Raw genomic sequence first — 22,690 nt, 5'->3', positions numbered from 1 at the left:
TATGGCAGTCATAAAGAGCCAAGGTGCAATTAACTTTGTGCTTCTCAAAGCCTCAGCAGCTGGTTTGGTATTTTACCCGCCAACCAAAAAGATTCTGCTGCCCATGAATTAATGCAACAACAGAGATGTACATTAGTGCGCATGCTTTAATTTACTGCATTTACCATGCATACTTTTTTTTTTAATTAAAGTTTTATACAAACCGAAAGAATGGCCAAAAATAGTGAAAAAATTCTGAAGAGCAGAAAACAAGCCAAACATTTTTTGTGAGCACCACCCCTACTCAGTAAATACAATGAGGTAACCTGACTTGACAAAATGACATCATGAATGATGTAAATCAGATGTGCTGCAATTGGCAGGTAAGTTATAAAAAGCAGCAATCTAATTGCATATAGCAGAGGGTAGCTAGCAGATCATAATCCAGCTTTAATATAAATTTCTAGCAAGTCCATCAGTAAATGAAATCCCCAGATTTGCTAATATGCCCCATACTCTTTTTTTGCCTAGTCATATTGTAATTGATAATCCTAACCACTCATTTTCATAAAAAAAAAGTATAAAAAAAATTCATAAAATTAGAATAGCTATCAAAGTTACTATGTTATATAGTTAAGAAAATCTCTCCTGATGTTGAGCCTGTGGCAGCCAATTTTGTAACGGCAAAACCAAAACAAAAAAACAGAGGCAATATCCAGAGAGTGGAAGCTGCTATGAGTTCCCGACATGACCTGGACTGTGGTGATATTCAGTTACTATCTGGGTAGCCTATTCTGATACACGGGACAGTTTTTCTGTCCTAAATTATCCAGGTAGAAGTGCTGAAAAAAAATCACCACTACCAAGATATCTCATCTCCACCCCTGTTGCATACCATCACTATTCAGATAGTGTCAAGGCAGTTAGTAAAGGTAGAATCTCAGAGAAAAATTACTTACTCGGACACTGCCCTGCCAATAAGTCACTGTAAAATTTGTTGCTGTTTCCACATCAAAGATGGGCACTACAGAAAAAAGTGAACTTACACAGATGTAAAGAGTTTACATAAGTTTCTCACTTACGTGCAAAGAATTGATTGGTCCTCGCGATCTGAAAAAACAAAAAAAAAAAACAGTATAAATGTTATGAGTCCTAAAGGAAAGAAATTAAATCGATAGTCAAACCACTAGTTTAAGTTCCTTACCTTTTAGCTACTGTTTTGTATTCTGCTTTTATTACCGTATATACTTGAATACCCATTTTTTTTAGCAAAGGTGGCATCAAAAATTGCATATCTGGTTATATTTGGTGCCATTCTCTGTCCCCCTTGTGTCCGGAATTCCTTCCATTCTCTCTCCTCTGCTGCCACCTGCCAACCTTGCCCCTCCTCCCACACACACAACCAGAGCAGCTTCCACTTCCCTTCCCCCTCCTAGACCCACTGAGCTGGGGCAGGAGCAATCGCCACACACAAAAACTTACAAGACTGCCACTGGAAGTCACGGCAGCCATTTTCACTACGGAGACAGAAGAATGTGGAGATCACTCCTGCTCCAGCTCACTACTAGACCAGGAATGTACAGTGGGCCCACGGGGGAAGGGAGGGAGGGAGGCAGTGGCAATGTCAGAGAAAGGATACTATGGGGGTAGGGCACAGGAGAAATACACCACCACAAGGGTTGGGGGTAGTAGAGGAAAATAAATGTAAACCCTTGGTTTATATACGAGTTAACATTTTTCCCCTTAAAAATAAAAAAGGGAGGGGGGGCTTGTTATCTTGGTTTATATTCAAGTATGTACGGTACATTTACAGCAGCATAGGATTTTCCTGTGGAAAAGTTCTCTTGCTATCATCAGGCAGTTCTAAGGAAGCAACTAGACTGCTCAGCCTCTACGCTGTAGCATAATAGAGTTGAGACCAAATGTTCCCTCAATTTTTTTTTCATCAACTGAGCTCAATATAGGTCTGGTGCTTGTGGCTGCTCAAGTTCCCAGGTGCACAGAACACGATTCTTTCTTTTTCTTCTCCTGCTCTGTTACGATATTCTGGATCTTTCTATACCTAGTAAGGGCTGTTATTGGCTCACTCTGTAGAATCAGAATTTTCAGTTTCCACCTGCTGGAAGGCGTGCACAACCCATCAGTCACAATCTGAGATGGTCTGGAGGAACGCTAAGGAATGTATTATTTCCAGAAGAGTGAATGCACCAAATAATCACAGTCAGGGCCTACTTACAGACGTTAGACCATATGGTACTGTGGTCCATGTTGTGTGCTCTGCCTGCCTAACTTGCTACAGAAACTAGAACTCTTCCCATAGAAATGAACTGGGTCTTTTTTTTTTTTTGGGGGGGGGGGGGGGGGGGGGGAGAAGAAGTATTTCTCTGGTACACCTGGTGTTATTTGGCCCATTTTTGTCTTTCTGCCTGCTTTTATTCACATGCCCAAAGGTTCATTCCATTCCATTAAATCTTCTGAGAGTTATTTTGCTATTAGGCAGACAGATATTCTCAACCCCTTTTGTATAATTCAAACTGCCACTGGGTTGGAAAGTAGAGAAGAGAGCATAAACTCACTGAAGAAACTCAAAATATATGAAAAACTGAGTGAGACAAAGGGCCAGAACAGCAACATGGAACTCTTCCATCTGCACAAAAGATATTCACATTCAGAAAGAAGTTCTGGAAGTTTGGTGCCAAGTACAGTCACATGACCCACTTGAAACTGGAAAACTGCTGTCCAAATTGTGGAGTGGAGGAGTGGCCTAGTGGTTAGGGTGGTGGACTTTGGTCCTGGGGAACTGAGGAACTGAGTTCGATTCCCACTTCAGGCACAGGCAGCTCCTTGTGACTCTGGGCAAGTCACTTAACCCTCCATTGCCCCATGTAAGCCGCATTGAGCCTGCTATGAGTGGGAAAGCGCGGGGTACAAATGTAACAAAAAAAAAAAATTCCTGTTTCGGTTCTTTAATATGCTAAAAATCACAAACCCACAACACACAAGCTTCTAATCCAGTATCAGGTAGGTTCTACAGTGTTAAAAGCCCTTCTTTAAAAGTAAAATAAATTAAAAAAAAAAAAAAAGCTATTTGACCTTTTGTCATGGAAAGAAAATGTAAAATTCTCGCCACCTTTTATAGAGCTCTTGATTCAGGCTGTCATCTTAAGCAGCAGTGATCCTATCACCCTCCATTTATATACCTTTAAAAAAGAAACTCTGCTCATATTTTATGATTTACATGCACTTTGAAAGCAGATAACATAACACTTGGGACGTGTGTTCAGTTTTGGAGGCCATATCATGCTAAGGATGTAAAAACACTTGAAGCAGTTCAAAGAAAAGTGACGAGTGGTATGAGACTTGAATAACAAGACGTACGATGAGAGACTTGCTGACCTGAACATGCATACCCTGGAGGAAAGGAGAAAACAGGGGCGATATGATACAGACGTTCAACTATTTGAAAGGTATTAATCCACAAACATTTTCCAGAGACGGGAAGCTGCTAGAGGACATGAACTGAGGTTGATGGGGGGGCCGACTCAGGAATAATGTCAGGAAGTAATTTTTTCACTGAGAGGGTAGTAGATACTTGGAATGCCCTCCCATGGGAGGTAGTGGAGATGCAAACAGAAACAGAATTCTAAAATGCGTGGGATAAAACACAAAGGAATCCTGTTTAGAAGGAATGGATCCAAAGAAGCTTAGTGGAGATTAGGCAGCAACATCGGTAATTGGGAAACAAAGCCAGTGCTGGGCAGACTTCTACAGTCTGTGCCCTGATCGTGGCTGGACAGATTCAGCTTCAGAAGTTGGAAAACAAGGCCAGTGCTGGACAGACTTCTATAGTCTGTGCCCTGATCGTGGCTGGACAGATTCAGCTTCAGAAGTTGGAAAACAAGGCCAGTGCTGGACAGACTTCTATAGTCTGTGGCCTGATCGTGGCTGAACAGACTTGGATGGGCTAGAGTGGAGCTTTTCAGGGGCTTTGACAACAGTGCCAGGCAGACTTTTACGGTCTATGCCCTGAAAATGGCAAGGATAAATCAAGATCAGGTATACATATAAAGTATCACATACCATATATAATGAGTTTATTTTATTGTGCAGACTGGATGGATTGTACAGGTCTTTATCTGCCATCATCTACTATGTTACTATGCTAGGCTATGTTCCTGTACTACATGATGTTCAACAGATCCTAGAACAAAGACATTTATTCACCATGAATAAAATTCAATGAATTAAGGCAATGTTCCACTTCCAGAGACAAAAGCTAATCAGTTTTATTTTCCCAGGCTCTTATCTATCTATATTCAGTGAAAACGTTTTACAACTGTGAATCCTTTATTCCTTTGGAGAGGCTTACTGTTGCATTCTTTCATTCCTAACATTCCAGTCCAAGACTGGATCCAGGATTTTTGGGATAGTTCCTTGTGTTTAAAAAAAAATCTCATTTGCTGACCATGTATGGAATTCTAGGTTTTATTTTTTAAACAAAGAACTGATTTTTCCTCCAGTATCAACACTGAAATAAGTCAGTTTAGTTAGAACTCAATTACCCTAGACAAAATAACATTTTCAGTGTCCAGCATGAGTTAAACGTGTCAGTTTTAAGTGCGTTATAAAAATAACATTGAGGGCTCCTTTTTATAAACCAACGCTACCCACTGAATGGGAAGAAGCCAATGGGAAATGAATGGGCTTCTTCGCATTCAGTGCACAGCTAATAGGTAGTGCCACTTTGTAAAAGGAGCATCAAGTCTGCTATTTTATGTAAAATGGAAAAGCATGCTTTGTTACTTTATGTTTCATAGAGAATTCTTTTCTGCTTAAGAACAGATGAAACTGAAAAAAGTTAGAATTTTGATTTTAATAGTTTGGATCATTGCACAATATTCAAAGAATAATAAGAATGAATGATCTAAATTTCTAACTCTTAAGAGTCAACTACCATCTTCTTAAAAGCCCTGGACATGCACAATAAGTCCCCCCTGAATATAAGTGTTGCCCCTGAGTATAAGTCAGACAGCTCCTAATGAGTGCCACATGGGTACATGTGGCTGAAATGAAAGAAGAAAGAAAAATTAAAAAATTATATACGGTTGTTCCCAACTATAAGTCGTATCCAGCAGTCCACATGTTAAAAAAAAACAAACAAACAAAAAAAACCCCCAACTTATAGTCCGAAATACATGGTAAGTTGCTATGAAGGAAACAGATTTAAGGGCTCTGCCTGTTGGGAACTAGAGTACATTAGATACCAAGGCTGAAGAAAAGGATGGAAAAAGCGTAGAATGCTGCAGGGTGTAGCATTAATCTAAAAGCAAGGTAAACATTTCATACATGTTTTTCCTCGAGTCCTGATAGGCCAGTCCAGATAAATGGGTGGAGTTCCCCTACCAGCAGATGGAGGTAGGATAGATACCGCACTATTTCAGCGACATCACCAGTATAAGGGCTGATGCAGCCTGGAATTCTCCAATATGCCACATATCCATTAATCCCAAGAGAAAGACTGCCTGAACCTTGTCTTTGCCAATGACATGGACTGCTAATAAAGCCAGAAAATTGTCTCTGCCCAGAAACAGGGTAGCAGCCTCCAGGGCCACCATTTGACTCCTAATGCCACCCTGTTTCTTGATAGAGGCTACTACTGTGGAACCGAACATCGCCCGGACCCATTCCCAAAGCCAGGGGAAGTAACTCCACCAGAACCAATCTGATTGCCCAGGTCTCCAGACAGTTGATGGATCAACAGGCTTCCAGCGGGAATCAACAACCCTTAACTACATAGCCAAAACAGTGAACTCCCCAGCTGAGGAGACTTGGATGGTAATCACAACTGCTGCAATACAGCGTGTCCGAAGATGACCTGGGACCATCCCATCAGTCCAGAATGCACCTCACCCTGGAGGGAAGTGAAAGCTAATAGTAGTCAAAATCCTGACAAGCTAGCACCCATCAACACGAAAGCACTGACCAATGGGAGAGAATATGAGTGCATGCCAAAAGCAGCACCTCCAAGGTCACTGCCATGGATCCCACAAAATGAAGGCAGTCCCAACCCCTGGGAGACCCAATGTTTGCAGAGACTGCATTGTGCCATGTTGGACTGGACTTCAAGGTACTCCAGAACCTGGGTGGAAAATGGGGCGACATTTGTCTGAAAATATGTGGCAGAAAATAGAGGAATAGAAAATCCTATGTAGGACTTTCCATTTGCTTTACCAAAGAAGTGTTTTACAATAAGCTAAACAAAAAAGCCTTTACAATCAAAAGCTTTGCGCAATTAAAAAAAAACTGAACACAAATAAAATGAGTTACAGGAAGTTAGCTGCACACATTGCTGTGCAGCTCAGTTCAGCACACTACCAGAACCCCTCATCCACACTCTCATCACCTCTCGCTTAGACTATTGCAACTTGCTTCTCACAGGTCTTCCACTTAGCCATCTCTCTCCTCTTCAATCTGTACAAAATTCTGCTGCATGACTAATATTCTGCCAGGGTCGTTATGCTCATATTAGCCCTCTCCTCCAGTCACTTCACTGGCTTCCTATCCGTTTCCGCATACAGTTCAAACTCCTCTTATTGACCTATGTGCATTCACTCTGCAGCTCCTCAGTACCTCTCCAATCTCATCTCTCCCTACATTCCTCCCCAGGAACTCCGTTCACTGGGTAAATCTCTCTTATCTGCACCCTTCTCCTTCATTGCTAACTCCAGACTCCGTTCCTTTTATCTTGCTGCACCATATGCCTGGAATAGACTTCCTGAGCCGGTACGTCAAGCTCCATCTCTGGCCGTCTTCAAATCTAAGCTGAAAGGCCACCTTTTTGATGCTGCTTTTAACTCTTAACCCTTATTCATTTGTTCCAAACCCTTATCATCCTCACTTTAATATTCCCTTATCTTTTGTTTGTCCTGTTTGTCTGTCCTAATTAGATTGTAAGCTCTGTCGAGCAGGGACTGTCTCTTCATGTTCAAGTGTACAGCGCTGCATATGTCTAGTAGCGCTATAGAAATGATTAGTAGTAGTAGTAAAGTGTTGTACATATGTCCGAGTTGCATCTTAGTGTTCTCTGATGATAGAAAATTGGTCTAACAGATTTCCAGTTAATTTATCAACATGAATTTTCAATATAAACCACATTAACAAATGATCATTAATGTATCTTAATATACCACCTTTTGTAAGATTATGGCAAGGCAGTATACAATAAAAGCACTACACTATGTTCCTAAATATATACTATATGAAATTCAAAACAATGAGAACATTCTTTACTCACCAAGTTTAAAAAAAAGGGGAAAAAACTAAATTTAAGATTAGAAATTTTCTAAACAAGAAAACAGCCACACAATAGCTCCTAGTGCAGGTTCCAATTAATACTGACCTATAAGGGAGTTCTTCCAATATTTGCAGACAATAACAGCATACTTATTGTCTGATTAAATAGCAATGTCTCCAAACACATTTTAAAACCAAGTCACTTAAGATTACAAGAGATACCTAAAATATTTAACAAAATAGTTTCAATGTTAAACATAAAAAAAATATTTTTAATGTTTTAATCTGCATTTACAACTTTTCATCCACAAAAGTGAAGGAGTCTGAAGTATCTGAAAAATAGACCTGGACAAGCCATATACATTATAGTCCAATGAAACAAAATCATACTTTGAACCTGTTTTACTCAGGCAAGAGAATTAATCATAAACTCAAATGGGCAAGATAATCCAATTGCAACAATACTGAACGTTCTGAGCTCTGGGTGAGTTTAGTGTCAAAAATATGAGTGCATGCAGCCTTACACCAGCCATTTCTAACCCAGTCCTTGGCCACACTTTTTACCCTCTTAAAAGAACAACCCCTGACTCCCTGTAATCCGTTGGGTTGGTCGTGAGCCCTTGGGCCCTGTCCGAGGCCAGCAGGCGCTGACCCAGGCCAAGGGGAGACCGACCCACCACCGCACACCCCAGCTACACAATACCCCCTAAGCTACCCCTCCCCACAGTCCCTCAGGAAGAAGGGAAATAGGCATACAGGCGGGCCTCGCGGCCGAACCAGAACCCACGCACACAGAGCCACTCGTGCGAGCCTCACGGCTGAACTGGAACCCAATCACACACAGGGAGGGGTGAAAGAACCCAGAGGGCCCCAAGATGCCAGACACGCACTGAACACCAGCAATAGGGCAGAGGGGGAAACAAAGGACCAGAGCGGGCCACGCCCACGCACGGGACTAGCGCAGGACAGGGGAACTAACACAGCAACCCCCCCCCCCCCACCAGGGTAGGAGCCCCAGGCAGAAGCCAGAGGAACCAGACACAAAAGGAAGGCAGAAAGCCTTTGCCTCAAACCCACTGTAGACAGAGGCACATGGAACACAAAGGGTTAAGCTTGTAGAGCCAGCAGAGAGAGAGTGCCATAAATCAACAAACAATCAGAGAGAACGCTTCCCCTCCCGAGAGGGAGTGGGGCCCATCCAACAAACACACTGGCAGAGGCAGGAATACAATACACACAGTACACAAAGGGTTAAACTCACTGAGCCAGCAAGCCGGGACACTGGGAAGAGAAATCCTTAAAACAAACAAGCAAAGGAGAACGCTCTCACTCAGCCCAGAGCCCCAGAGGCTGAGCAATGCCCAGCCCCCACTAAACAAATGAGCAGCTGACCCTGATTACAGAGCTACGCACACACACACACAGCAGCAGCTAACCCAGAGGGAAGGAAAAGAATACTCTAATACAACACAGATCCCTGTCAGAACCTAGAGCACGTTCTGAGAGAAACCTATCAGGCTTTCCTGTTACCACCAAGTAAGTAACGCAAAAGCAGAGAAACTCTTCAGCTGCAGGCTAAAGTACTATCCCCTGACGTCAGCACAACCCCTGGCAGCCAATCAGAAGAGACGTCCCCCCTCCCCATCAGCCAAACCGGCAGAATCATAACACTCCCACCTGCTAAGACAGACACAGATTAAAGATACTCAAATATATTTCATGTTGACAGGAAACTCCAACAGAATACTTTATAAAACCATAAGTGTCTGACTTGACTGTATTTAACTTTTTTTGCTATCATTCTTTACAGCGAATTCTCTTACCTTGTAGCATGCATCTATATGCAGATTCAGAGATAGCATATATGTGTGGAGGCACTTCATGGCGCTTCTTTCCTCTGTACATTTCAATAATGTTTTCAGAATAAATGGGCAGGTTCTTGTAAGGATTTATAACTACACAGAATAGTCCGGAATAGGTCTAAAAAACAAACAAAATACAATATGAGCCAAAATACAGACTATCAGACCTGACAAGTAATTAGAGTTCAAGTTTATTTATTCATCAGTTAGTTCAGATGATACAAAAAGTGTCACAGCTGGACATATGGGCAATTTTAAAGCACTTTCCACATGTAAAACAAGTTTTACGTACAGAAAGGTAAAATTATGTATCATACCTGATAATTTTCTTTCCATTAATCATAGCTGATCAATCCATAGACTGGTGGGTTGTGTCCATCTACCAGCAGGTGGAGATAGAGAGCAAACTTTTGCCTCCCTATATGTGGTCATGTGCTGCCGGAAACTCCTCAGTATGTCGATATCAAAGCTCCATCCGCAGGACTCAGCACTTAGAGAATTACACCCACGAAGGGACACTCTGCCCAGCTCACCACCGCCGAAACGGGGGAGGGGAATTAACCCAGCTCATCCCCACACAAGTGGGGGAGGGGAATCCGTCCAGCTCATCCCCGCGGAGCGGGGGAGGGACACCACACCCGCCGATGCGGGGGGATCTGGCTTATCCTGCAACCGCAACCGCGGGAGGAGCTGACTGACCCTAACACCGCCGAAGCGGGAGGGGTACAAAGCTGCCCTACAGCCGCACGAAGCGGGAGGGAGTGCCGGCAGAATTTTAAGTCTCAATCCAGCCCCGTAAAACGGAGGGGAGAGGAATGCAGCAGCTCACTGTAACACAAACTCGTCTTAACTCTTGAAGAATCCAAGTGAAAAACCTTGAACACGAAGTCTTTCTGAAGTAACTGAAGACTAAACTTGAACCTGAAATGCAACCAGAATAAAAACAGTACAGATATCTGGGAGGGGCTATGGATTGATCAGCTATGATTAATGGAAAGAAAATTATCAGGTATGATTATACATAATTTTACCTTCCATATCATCAAGCTGATCAATCCATAGACTGGTGGGATGTACCGAAGCAGTACTTACCCAGGGCGGGACATTGAAATCCCTGACCTCAACACTGAAGCTCCAAACCGGGCCTCCGCCCGTGCAGCCACAGTCAAACGGTAATGCTTGGAGAATGTATGAGCCGAAGCCCAAGTTGCCGCCTTGCATATCTCTTCCAAGGAGACGGATCCGGCCTCTGCCATCGAGGCCGCCTGAGCTCTCGTGGAGTGAGCCTTCAGCTGGATAGGCGGCACCTTCCCCGCGGCCACATAAGCCGCTGCAATGGCTTCCTTAACCCATCTTGCCACTGTAGGCTTAGCAGCCTGCAGACCCTTACGAGGACCTGCAAACAGGACAAACAGATGATCCGATTTCCGGAAATCATTGGTCACTTCCAAGTATCTGATGATGACTCGTCTCACATCCAGATATTTAAGAGCAGAGTACTCCTCTGGGTAGTCCTCCCTACGAAAGGAAGGGAGACAGAGCTGCTGATTCACATGGAAGCGAGAAACAATCTTGGGCAGGAAGGAAGGCACTGTGCGAATAGTCACTCCTGCCTCAGTGAACTGCAGAAAAGGCTCTCGACATGAGAGCGCCTGGAGCTCGGAAACTCTCCTGGCTGAAGTGATAGCCACCAAAAAGACTGCTTTCAACGTCAGGTCTTTCAGAGATGCCCTCGACAAGGGTTCAAAAGGCGGCTTCTGCAATGCTCTTAGTACCAGGTTGAGATTCCACGCAGGCACCACTGAGTGCAGAGGAGGGCGCAGGTGATTAACTCCCTTGAGAAAGCGCACCACATCCGGCTGCGAAGCCAGGGAAGCACCCTTCAGGCGGCCCCTGAAGCAAGCCAGAGCCGCTACCTGGACTTTAAGGGAACTGAGCGACAGGCCTTTCTCCAGACCTTCTTGCAGGAACGCCAACACTGAAGAAATTGGAGCAGTGAAGGGAGAAAGTGAGCCTGCTTCACACCACGCTGCAAAGATACGCCAAACCCTGGCGTAAGCAGTAGAAGTAGAGCGCTTCCTCGCTCTCAGCATAGTGGCGATGACCTTGTCTGAGAAGCCCTTCTTCCTCAGACGCTGCCGCTCAATAGCCACGCCGTAAGACCAAAGGGGGAGGGATCCTCCATCACCACGGGACCCTGATATAACAGGCCCTGCTCCACTGGCAGCCGCAGAGGATCGTCGACTGAGAGCCTGATCAAGTCCGCATACCAGGGATGTCTGGGCCAATCTGGACCCACCAAGATTACCCTGCCGGGATGCTTTGCCACCCGGTCTAGCACCCTGCCCAACATGGGCCAGGGCGGGAACACATAGAGAAGCTCTTGAGTCGGCCACTGTTGGAGAAGAGCATCTACTCCCAGGGATCGAGGGTCCCGTCCTCTGCTGAAAAAGCGCGGCACTTGGCAATTGGCCGATGATGCCATCAGATCTAGGCTCGGCTGGCCCCAGCGCTTCGTGATGTCCAAGAACGCCTGAGCAGATAGCTGCCACTCTCCGGGCTCCAAGGTATGGCGACTGAGAAAGTCCGCCTTGACATTCATGACTCCGGCAATGTGGGCCGCTGAAAGCTGCTCCAGGTTCGCTTCCGCCCACTGGCAAAGATTCATAGCCTCCTTGGCTAGAGGGGCGCTCTTGGTACCTCCCTGGCGGTTGACATAGGCCACAGCCGTGGCATTGTCCAACAGGACCCGTACAGGCTTCAACACCAGTACCGGGATGAACTCCAAAAGCGCCAACCGAATGGCTCTGAGTTCCAGGAGGTTGATAGACCACTTTGCCTCTGCAGGAGACCAGAGCCCCTGCGCTGTCCTTCCCAAGCAGTGGGCTCCCCAGCCCGACAACGAGGCGTCCGTCGTGACGACAATCCACTCTGGGGTCACCAGAGGCATTCCTGCAGACAACTTGTCTGTCTGCATCCACCAGCTCAGCGCCTTGCGCACTGCTGGGTCCAAGGGAAGGCGCACAGCATAATCCTCCGACATCGGAGTCCAGCGCTGCAGCAAAGAGTGTTGAAGTGGTCTCATATGAGCCCTGGCCCAGGGCACAACTTCCATCGTGGCCGTCATAGAGCCCAACAGCTGCACATAGTCCCAAGCCCGAAGGGGAGAGGCTACTAGGAACTGGTCCACCTGAGCCTGAAGTTTGACAATCCGATTGTCTGGCAGGAACACTCTGCCCACTTGGGTGTCGAATCGAACTCCCAGGTACTCCAGGGACTGAGTCGGGCGCAGCTGGCTCTTCTCCCAGTTGATGATCCATCCCAGGGAGCTCAAAAGAGCAACTACCCGGTCCACAGCTTTGCCGCACTCTGCATAAGAGGGGGCTCGGATCAACCAGTCGTCCAGATAAGGATGGACTTGTACCCCTTCCTTTCATAGGAAGGCCGTGATGACCACCATTACTTTGGAAAAGGTCCGCGGAGCAGTAGCCAACCCGAAAGGGAGGGCTCTGAACTGGAAGTGTCGTCCCAGGACTGCAAAACGCAGAAAGCGTTGATGAGGAGGCCAGATGGGAATATGCAGGTACGCTTCCTTGATGTCCAAGGATGCCAGGAACTCTCCTGCCTTCACTGCCGCTATAACAGAGCGGAGAGTCTCCATGCGAAAGTGCCGCACTTTCAAGGCCCGATTGACCCCTTTGAGGTCGAGGATAGGCCGGACAGAACCTCCTTTCTTTGGTACCACAAAGTAAATGGAGTAACGTCCCTTGCCAAGCTGACTTTCTGGCACCGGAACGACCGCGCCCAGGCGGATCAGATTGTCCAAGGTCTGCTGCACTGCCACAGCTTAGACCGGAGACTTGCAGGGAGAGAGTACAAACCCGTCTTTTAAGGGTCGGCAGAACTCTAGTTTGTAGCCGTCTCTGATGACTTCCAGCACCCACGCGTCTGAAGTTATTGTGGTCCACTCGCCCAGAAACGAGGACAGCCGTCCTCCAATCTGCACTGGGGCGTGGACCAAGACCCCGTCATTGGGTACGAGACCCTGGGGGAGGACCGGAGGGAGCACCTCCGGGACGGCGGTCTCTGCGAAAGGAATGCTGCTTGGGGGAGAAATTCCTCTTGAAGGAAGAGGGGGCAGAGGAACCCGACTTGCCCGGGCGGTACCGACGGGCTTCCTGCAACCGTCCTCTGGAGGTACCGGGACGAGTACTAGCCCGAGCCCTGACCTCTGGTAATTTCTTGCCCTTAGACGTGCCGAGATCGGTCACGATTTTGTCCAGCTCGACCCCAAAGAGCAGCTTGCCTTTAAAAGGCAACCTAGCCAGGCGGGATTTAGAGGCGTGGTCAGCAGACCAATGTTTCAGCCAAAGCCACCGCCGCGCAGAGATTGTCTGAGCCATGCCTTTCGCTGAGGCCCTCAAGACATCATACAGCAAGTCTGCCAAATAGGCTAAGCCCGATTCCAGGGCCGGCCAATCAGCCCTCAAGGAATGATCCGAGGGGGAAGCCCGCTGCACCATAGTCAGGCACGCCCTGGCCACATAGGAGCCGCAAACTGAGGCCTGCAAACTTAAAGCAGCCGCCTCAAAGGACGACCTTAAGGCCGCCTCCAATCTTCTGTCTTGGGCGTCCTTTAGGGCCGTGCCACCTTCCACCGGCAACGCCATTTTCTTAGTCACCGCAGTGATTAAAGAATCCACGGTAGGCCACAGATAGGCCTCACGTTCACTCACAGCCAAAGGATAGAGGCGGGACATAGCCCTAGCCACTTTAAGGCTCGCTTCTGGGACATCCCATTGAGCCGAAATTAAGGTGTGCATGGCATCATGCACGTGGAAGGTTCTAGGCGGGCGCTTCCTCCCCAGCATAATGGCAGAGCCAACAGGGGCTGAGGGAGAGACGTCCTCCGGAGAGGAAATCTTCAAAGTGTCCATGGCCTGTAACAACAGGTTGGGCAAATCCTCTGGGCTAAAAAGCCGCGCTGCAGAGGGGTCATCCGCTCCATCCGAGCGGGGATCCGTCTCCTCCAAGGAATCCGCAAAGGACCGTTGGGAGACCTCAGACACGCTGCCCTCATCTACATCGGAGGAGACAAATTCCTCCAAGGCCTGGGAATCAACCCGAGGGCGTTTACCTCTGGGAACCTCAACCTCTTTACCAGACGAGGGAGCAGGGGCAGCGTTGTGCATGAGGAAGGCCTGATGCAGCAGCAAAACAAACTCGGGGGAGAAACCCCCCAGACTGTGCACTTCCGCAGCCTGGGCAACAGCCCTAGACGCACCCTCAACCGGCGCTCGCAATAGCGGGGGAGAGACATGCTGCGCATCCAAAATGGCGTCCGGCGCGAAACTCCGCGAAGGAGCCGCGCGGGAAGAACGACTCTTAACTTTAGCCGCTTCTGTGCCGTCGCCCAAATTAAGGGCGTTCATGGCATTAATGTCTCCAACCTCAAGGGCGGCCCAAGAAGAAGCCGTCCGAGCCGCGTGGCCGGCCAAGATGGCGGAGGCGAGGAGCGGGGGATGGGCGTTTATGGCGGGAAAAACCGCCACGCCGGAGGAAGGACCGGGACATTCATCGGTCACGAAACTGTCACCCAACAAGGGCGAATCAGGCTTTAAGACCCCCGCATCCCCTCTAGAAGCGCTCAAGCGACCCGGGGAGCGACCCTTTGCGCCCTCGCCCTCCGACGCCATATGCCACGAGGAGAAGAATCGGGGAACCCCCTGCCCGCTATAAAAAGGTAAAAATTACCTGCTGTCCGCTCCGAGTTGTAACGACCTGGTGTCCCAGTGAGTAGCTGCAATAGACGCTTAAATAAACGTCGAAATAAACGCCTTTAAGGACGTTCAAAATTTTTTTTTTTTTTTTTTTTTTTTTTTTAACGGAGCCAGCGGGAGGGGGGAGAAAAGGAGGGACCTGGCACCACCAGGTTTGCACTTGCTCAAAAGAGCCCTCAACCCCAGGCACTCAACAAAACCTAAAAATTAGGCTTGGAGGCCTAGCCAGAGCTGCTGCTGTGTGTGACCACCACCTGCTGAGATAGAGAACATACTGAGGAGTTTCCGGCAGCACATGACCACATATAGGGAGGCAAAAGTTTGCTCTCTATCTCCACCTGCTGGTAGATGGACACAACCCACCAGTCTATGGATTGATCAGCTTGATGATATGGAATCAGACTTTAAGACCCCCGCATCCCCTCTGGAAGCGCACACGCGATCCGGGGAGCGACTCTTTGCGCCCTCGCCCTCCGACGCCATGGGCCACGTGGAGACCAATCGGGGAACCCCCTGCCCGCTATAAAAGGTAAAAATTACCTGCTGTCCGCTCCGAGCTGTAACGACCTGGTGTCCCAGTGAGTAGCTGCAATAAACGTTTAAATAAACGTCGAAATAAACGCCTTTAAGGACGTTTAAAATTTTTTTTTTTTTTTTAAACGGAGCCAGCGGGAGGGGGGAGAAAAGGAGGGACCTGGCGCCACCAGGTTTGCACTTGCTCAAGAAGAGCCCTCAACCCCAGGCACTCAACAAAACCTAAAAATTAGGCTTGGAGGCCTAGCCAGAGCTGCTGCTGTGTGTGACCACCACCTGCTGAGATAGAGAACATACTGTGGAGTTTCCGGCAGCACATGACCACATATAGGGAGGCAAAAGTTTGCTCTCTATCTCCACCTGCTGGTAGATGGACACAACCCACCAGTCTATGGATTGATCAGCATGATGATATGGAAATGGCTGTTCCAGGATAACACACAGTGTGTAAAAAGTGCACTATAAGACCACAGTGATCTTGGAACAGGCTTTCTTTTTTGGGAGGAGGAAGGGAAGGGCCTTAGTTTGAGTGGATGGAGCTGTAATGTATGTACATTACTTTATAAAATTACACATCTACACCTTTAGAGCCGGTGCAAATCTATAGGGGAGTGCGGGGTGTTACATGAGCTTATTCTATAAAGAAATGGGGGTATAAAAGTCAAAAGCCTGCGACATTTCACATAGGTGCCCTGCTACGAATTACCCTATACACTATAAGAAATTAGTCCAAGCTGCATTCACAAAAATTAACCAAAGGCCAAGCCATGCAGATCAACATCACTTTTTTTTTCAGGTTTAATGATTTATGGTTTATAAACTTAAGCCTACAAATTAGGTATCTTGGCTTGCCTAGCATTCTCAGGTAGGAATCTGCAATCAAAGTAGATACTATGGATCTCCACGCCCTACCAATATAAAGCATGAAGAGTTCTGCAGTCATATAAAATTCTGTTCACTCTACAGATATGCACTGATCTGGATTTCTTGGTATTTGAAGAGACAAGATTTGGATTCATATTTAAATAAGCACCATCCAAGCTGAGCCAGTGGCTACTACTTCATGTTTCCTCATTAATGGTTTGTAGGCAGCTACAATTTAGATGAGACTACCAGGGTCAGTATTAAGAATGTACTTACGCCTGGAATTCCCTGCAAGTGTCTAGTAACATGATAATTCCTATGCATTTTTGAAACCCACACACTGAGAATTATATTTATCCAAAAGGAATTGACCATGGGGTGTCATTATTTCCTTACATACCCCTGCGCTGACTTTGACCGTCTTCGTTACTACCAGAAGACAGTAAAACCAGATTTGAAACACTACCTTCAGAAAGGGGAGTACTGGGCACAAAGATATGCATTCCATTATAATTAGACAAAAGGAGACCAATCTCTGTCTTAACATCTAATGGCATTGTCTTGCCTCCCACCAACTGGCTTGTCTTCCAAAATAGATGGCAGGATTGCTGGAGTACTGGATGGTTGACTCTGGCCCTTGGGCTTAGATGTAGACCTGTTGGTTCTCCATCTGAATCACTGTGACTGCTTCAGCTGCCCCAGACAGTCCATCAGGCTCACCTATATGGTGAAGGGGACTCCTGATCCATTCTTTGCCAGAGACAAGTATTAAAAAAAAAAAAAAAGTTACCTATTTGGACTCCTTTCAGCCTCCCTATAAAGAAGCTTTGTAAGACTGGTGTAATACGACTCATCATGTTTCACAAAATAATTCTTGGTTTAAATTCACTCTATATTTCACCAGACCTAAGCAGTACCATTCCAGCAGCTCACAATATCATCACTGCCTAAGCTTTATGTACCACATCACTACCGGTCTGTTGTTTACTGAAAAGTTTTTATGAGTTTATCTAATATTTTATTAATTCCAACTTTAAAGAGTAAGATGCATGAGCAGGAAGTGCATGCAAATCTCTCTCATGGATGTTCATTGTGGATATCCTGAAAACCTGACTGGCTGGGGTGCCTCCAGGACTAGGTTTGGGAATCACTGAGATAAAGTAAACAAAGAATTTACAATTTAATGAGTAGAGCTTTAAACACTTTAGAAATGAAATATACTCCAATTTGAAGGTCTACATGACAGTAGCACTGGAATACAATATACTGGCTAGAGTTGAGCAACACACACGCACCACCCTAGAGCAATTCTGAGACAGAGGTTTGTTGTACAAATGGTCTCAAAACAAGACACTAATTGCTTGCCTTGAATGCTTCCAGATGCCTGCTTGCTTACAAGAGCTCAAAATCTTAATACAAACTGCCCAAAGTTTCCCTTCACATTAAGGGACACTGTTTAAACAGCATTCCAACTATTTCAGAATAAAAAGCAGACATGAAAGTCTGAGAGTGTTCAGCAAAGCTGCAATTAAAGTGTCATTTAAATCTATTACACCATTAACACTCAAGTGTGAGAGTTTTATCCCCAGCCTAATAAACATCCCAATCAGGAAGATGCCAAATGCTTGAACACATAGGGATCTATTTACAAAGTAATTTTGGCTGTCAATGTGGCAGTTAGTATATATTCTAATTTCCACTTAACTACCTAATGCAGAAAGTAGTGGGGACCACACCTTACAGTTTACATGAAGTTCAATGCATTGTGATATTAATATTTCCCATTCAATTATCAAGTGGAAGAGAACTTGTGTTAACTAAATGGTAAAATTGCCATGTACATCCCAATAGTTAATATAGAGGTTTTGCAGTTATGTGCCTTAAAGTTTTGTCTATTAACCTGTGGTAACTACAAAACCTTAATTTCTTTAGTTAAAAGGGCTCATAATTTACAGACTGCAATACAATGAAATTTAAGTTTCTACTTATCACTTCTATACAGACATCAAATATTTACATCCTTATGTCAACCTTTAATCCTCCCTGTGTGCAATCATTGCCTAGAAGATGGCAAAAGTATTATTGAAAGTGGATAATATGACTGATACATCAGTCATACTATCCACTTTGGGTTTGGAGGTTTTTGCTACAATATATTTGGACAGCGAGTTAATTTTGTTAAAAGTATTACTGAAGACACCACTTGGGATGTGTCAGAAAAAGAATATTTTAATACAGCCATTAACAATTGCCCTAAATTCTTTCAGACCATATTCTGAGTAAAAAGTGTTAAATACACTTTGAGGCAGTGACCCCATGATAGTGTCCAAATCAAACTGTGTGACCCCTTGAAGGTACAAATGATTCACCTGTGGAGGTTCCACCTATATTATGACCCCCATTCAGTGTCCCGACCCACAGTTTGGGAAGCTCTACTTTAAAAGGTAAATGAATTTACATTTGAATTGGACGTGTCATCAGTATTACCAAACTGGTAATTTTATCTGTTCTATTTTGATTTGCTCTGGTTTTCAAAAGGTTTCTGCATTTAATATTAACCAGAGCTGGAATAACCCTTCCAGCAACAGAGAGAGTCAAAGCTTTGTTCCTTTTTCATAGATTTTTCTGGTGCTAAGTCACCATCATACAAGTTTTCTTGTGGAGTACCCCAAGGTTCAATCTTGTCCCCCAATCTCTAATCTTTCCTAAGTCCCTTGGCTGTTCTCATTCAAGACTTGGTATTTCTGCACATTTTTATGCAGGCGACATACTCTTGGAGTTTTTCACTTCTCCGGATGCCCCAGTCTTGATCCCACTTCAACTATGGCTGAGTAAAGTAGCTCTCTGGCTGAAGAACCATGGATTGGTGCATAATCAGTATAAAACTGTTTGCTAGCTTTCAGGTCATCTCCTTCCTCCTACCATTACTCCTTTCTTATGGAGCACGTTGATGCATGTATCTGACTTTAAGTATTTTGAGTGATTCTTCATGCTGACCTTCCATTCATATCTAATGTTTCAGCAGTCACACAATCAAGTTTCTTGGCACTTAGATAATTTTGTTCAATACAGAGGTATTCTAATACCCTGCATTTTCTAGTTTTGGCACTTGTCACGTCTCAACTACTGCAATGTCATTTTTGTTGGTATACCTCAATATCAAATAAAGTATTTACAGCCGCTCCAAAATAAAGCAGCCAGATTCTTATGTAGGGCCCATAGATATGATGATATCTCTCCTTTTCTTTAGAAGTTGCACTGGTTAGCTGTTCATTCTTGCTTTCATTATAAGAGTTTAACACTAAGTCAGAGCTCTTTATCAAAAAGGACTCCCTCCCATCTCTTCTTTAATCACCCTCCATGTTCCCCCTATTTATTACACGATCACCACCTTTTATCCTCCCCTCCCAAAACCGGGTGCACTTGGAATAAACTTGTAATTCAGCGTTCTTTTTCACTGCTCCTTCTTTATGGAATACAATACTGGTTCACCTAAGGAAATAGTTTTAAACTTAAGTTAGGTTGTTAGTAGAACAGTGGTTTTACATCTAAATAATTGTCTTATTGAGTTGTCATTTATTTTTATTTATTTAGAACATTTATATCCCACAGATTCCTACCATGGCGGGCGCTATGTGGCTAACAACATTTATGAAAAGAACATCATACAAATTCAAGATCGGGGCAGAGAATAAGAAACATTGTGGGAGGGGAGCAAACAACAGGAAATACAAACGTGGGCCGGTAGGAAATTAAATAACAGAAGAGTATGCTTGACCACATAGATAAGTCTTAAGGGACTTCTTGAACAGATGGTGGTCGGTAGTCTCCTTTAAAGTAGATGGTAGAGCATTCCAGTAATGAGGACTTGCAAAGCAAAAGGAGGAGCTGAAGAGCAATTGGTATCTCAGATTCCTGCAGTTAGGGTAGTGGAGAGTGAGATAGGTTCGAGAAGGCTTTATGGAATTCCTGGAAGGGAGGTCAATCAGGCTGAACATATAAGCTGGAGCATCCCCATATACGATCTTGTGGGTTAGAGCACAGATTTTGAATTCGATATGCTCTTTTATCAGGAGCCAGTGAAGTTTCTCTCTAAGGGGTTTAGCTGCTTCAAACCTTGATTTTCCAAATGTCTCTGACCATTGGTATGAGTGTCCTTACTAATTTTAAAGGAGTTATTTTCCACACTTAATTGCTGTAATTTATTGATATTTGTAAACTGCCAAGACCTGTTTATTCAGATAAGGTGGTATATCCTCAATGTAATCCATAACCTGAATTGTAACATATTGTATTTCCACCAACCATAATGTATTGTAAGCCACACTGAGCCCGCAAAAAGGTGGGAAAATGTGGGATACAAATGCAATAAATAATAATAATAATAATAATATCAAGTTTTATTAAACATTAGTACCACATCTTGCTGACTCTTTAGGGAATCTCAAGGAGACAACTGGTGAAAAATCACAGGAGCTATGACCGCTGTGAAACAAGCTGCTCACTTCCTTAGGGGAAATGTAAGAAACGTTTCAGTCCATTCATGGGTACCACTAATCACTAATAGTACAAACCCATGATGCAGGGCATACTTTGTTGTTCGCTATGCCTTCTCCCTCTAAGACATTTTTATACTCTTGCTCTACCTTGGACAGACGTGTTAGTAAGGTTTTCGCTTCAATGCTTATGCAGGGTTAAAACGTGCAGCCTGTTGATGGATCACAGAAACCCGATGGAAATGTCTACTGAACCATTTTCTGCCAAGCAGGATGCTGCATTGTATGACTTTTTGGCTTTACCTATAGAGGTGCAGGCCGAGACATGGAATGAGTCTTTGCAATAGATTTTTGATAGACTTGCTCTGTCTTAACCACATAAGCCTCATTCAGTGTACCGACAGCACTGGTACACGCCGATGTCCCAATTACTATGTTTTCAGTTACATCATCATGAGAGGTGATGGCAAAAAAGTCACACTATAATATATTTAGAATGGCGATGAGGACTTAAAAAGTTCAGGTTGTGGTGGATAAGAGGGTGTTATACAAATGTGATTAAGGAGGCATATAATTTCTTAAGTTATTTAGCATTCTTAAGTCTCTTATACAACCTGAACTGGTATTGCCTTTTACTACCATTTCTGCTTAAAATTAGGCAATTTTTGTGAGAAACTAGATACACTGCAGAAGTCATTTGGTTCTTTAGGACCTGTGCTATGTTCTGGTCTTTCTACAGCTCTGTCAGGTTAGCCTATGAAGATTCAGTACCCATTCTTGCAGGTATTTAAGGTGATAGGATCATTGCAGAGTACCACCTGGCCTTATGTACCTATGAGGGGCATTTTCGAAAGGTTGTCCAAGTATGAAATAGGACGCCCTCACGAAGTCAGCCAAAATCAAGTAGATATAATCAAAAAATAGTATGGACGTCCTTAGATGTTCCATTATCGCAGTGCAAAACGCCCAAATGTATAAGTAAAAAGCACGCCCATCTTCCAGAACCGTGAAAGGATGTCCCTAAAACTCACTGTACTTGAATTTGTCATATTAACGTCCTTCGCCGGTTCTACGAGAAAGACGTCCTTATTTATTTAGATTTTGCTCACACCTTTTTTAGTAGTAGCTCAAGGTGAGTTACATTCAGGTACTCTGGATATTTCTCTGTCCCAGGAGGGCTCACAATCTAAGTTTGTACCTGAGACAATGGAGGGTTAAGTGACTTGCCCAAAATCACAAGGAGCAGCAGTGGGATTTAAACTGGCCACCTCTGGATTGCAAGACCGGTGCTCTAACCACTAGGCCACTCCTCCACTCCTTATTACTATACTTTTGACTTCTTTGATGTACCTGGTTGTTCCACAAGTACAATGCATATAGTAGCGGACATCCAGGTATGGGGAAATATAAAGAACATTCATAAGTACAGTAAGGACGTGTTTCTCACAGAACTACCGAAGGACGTCCATCTTACTAGGCCTGCCGAAGGACGGCGGGCCTGTAAGAGGGGCGTCCTTCGGCAGTTCTGTAAGAAACACGTCCTTCTTATTGCACTTTACACTTCGAATGTTCTATTTCCCGTACCTGGATGTCTGCAACTACATGCACTGTACTTGCAGAACATGCAGCTATGGGAAATATAAGGAACATACATATTTTATTGTGTATATATGAAGAGGTTCGCACACTTGATAATGATCCATATAAGGAAGGCTCCGCACGTGTGAACACGTACTCATCCAAATAAGGTCCCGCACATGTGACAACGGTCCATGTACGTCATGGACGTCCATGCGCCATGGTCGTCCATGTGCGGACCCATCATATATGGGGCCAGGACGTCCAGGTGCTAACTCGTCCATAAATGGAACTGTGAATGTAA

General features: G+C 44.9%; 1 protein-coding gene across 2 annotated transcripts in view; it reads right to left on the bottom strand.

Moving 5' to 3' along the window:
- The window catches only part of MYH10 (myosin heavy chain 10), a 221,677-nt gene that overhangs the window by 171,801 nt on the left and 27,186 nt on the right, over nucleotides 1–22,690 (bottom strand). For both annotated transcript variants that reach the window (XM_030208112.1, XM_030208113.1), the window contains exons 3-4: nucleotides 9,096–9,252; nucleotides 1,062–1,089 (exon numbers count right to left, since the gene is read on the bottom strand). In XM_030208112.1, coding sequence (XP_030063972.1) covers nucleotides 1,062–1,089; nucleotides 9,096–9,252 — 185 coding nt within the window. The remainder of the gene's footprint in view (nucleotides 1–1,061; nucleotides 1,090–9,095; nucleotides 9,253–22,690) is intronic.

This window comes from Microcaecilia unicolor, chromosome 6, assembly GCF_901765095.1.
Source record: "Microcaecilia unicolor chromosome 6, aMicUni1.1, whole genome shotgun sequence".
In the NCBI taxonomy this organism is placed as follows: Eukaryota; Metazoa; Chordata; class Amphibia; order Gymnophiona; family Siphonopidae; genus Microcaecilia; species Microcaecilia unicolor.
Note: the sequence above shows the minus strand (reverse complement) of the source record. Positions and strands in the feature narration are given on the sequence as shown.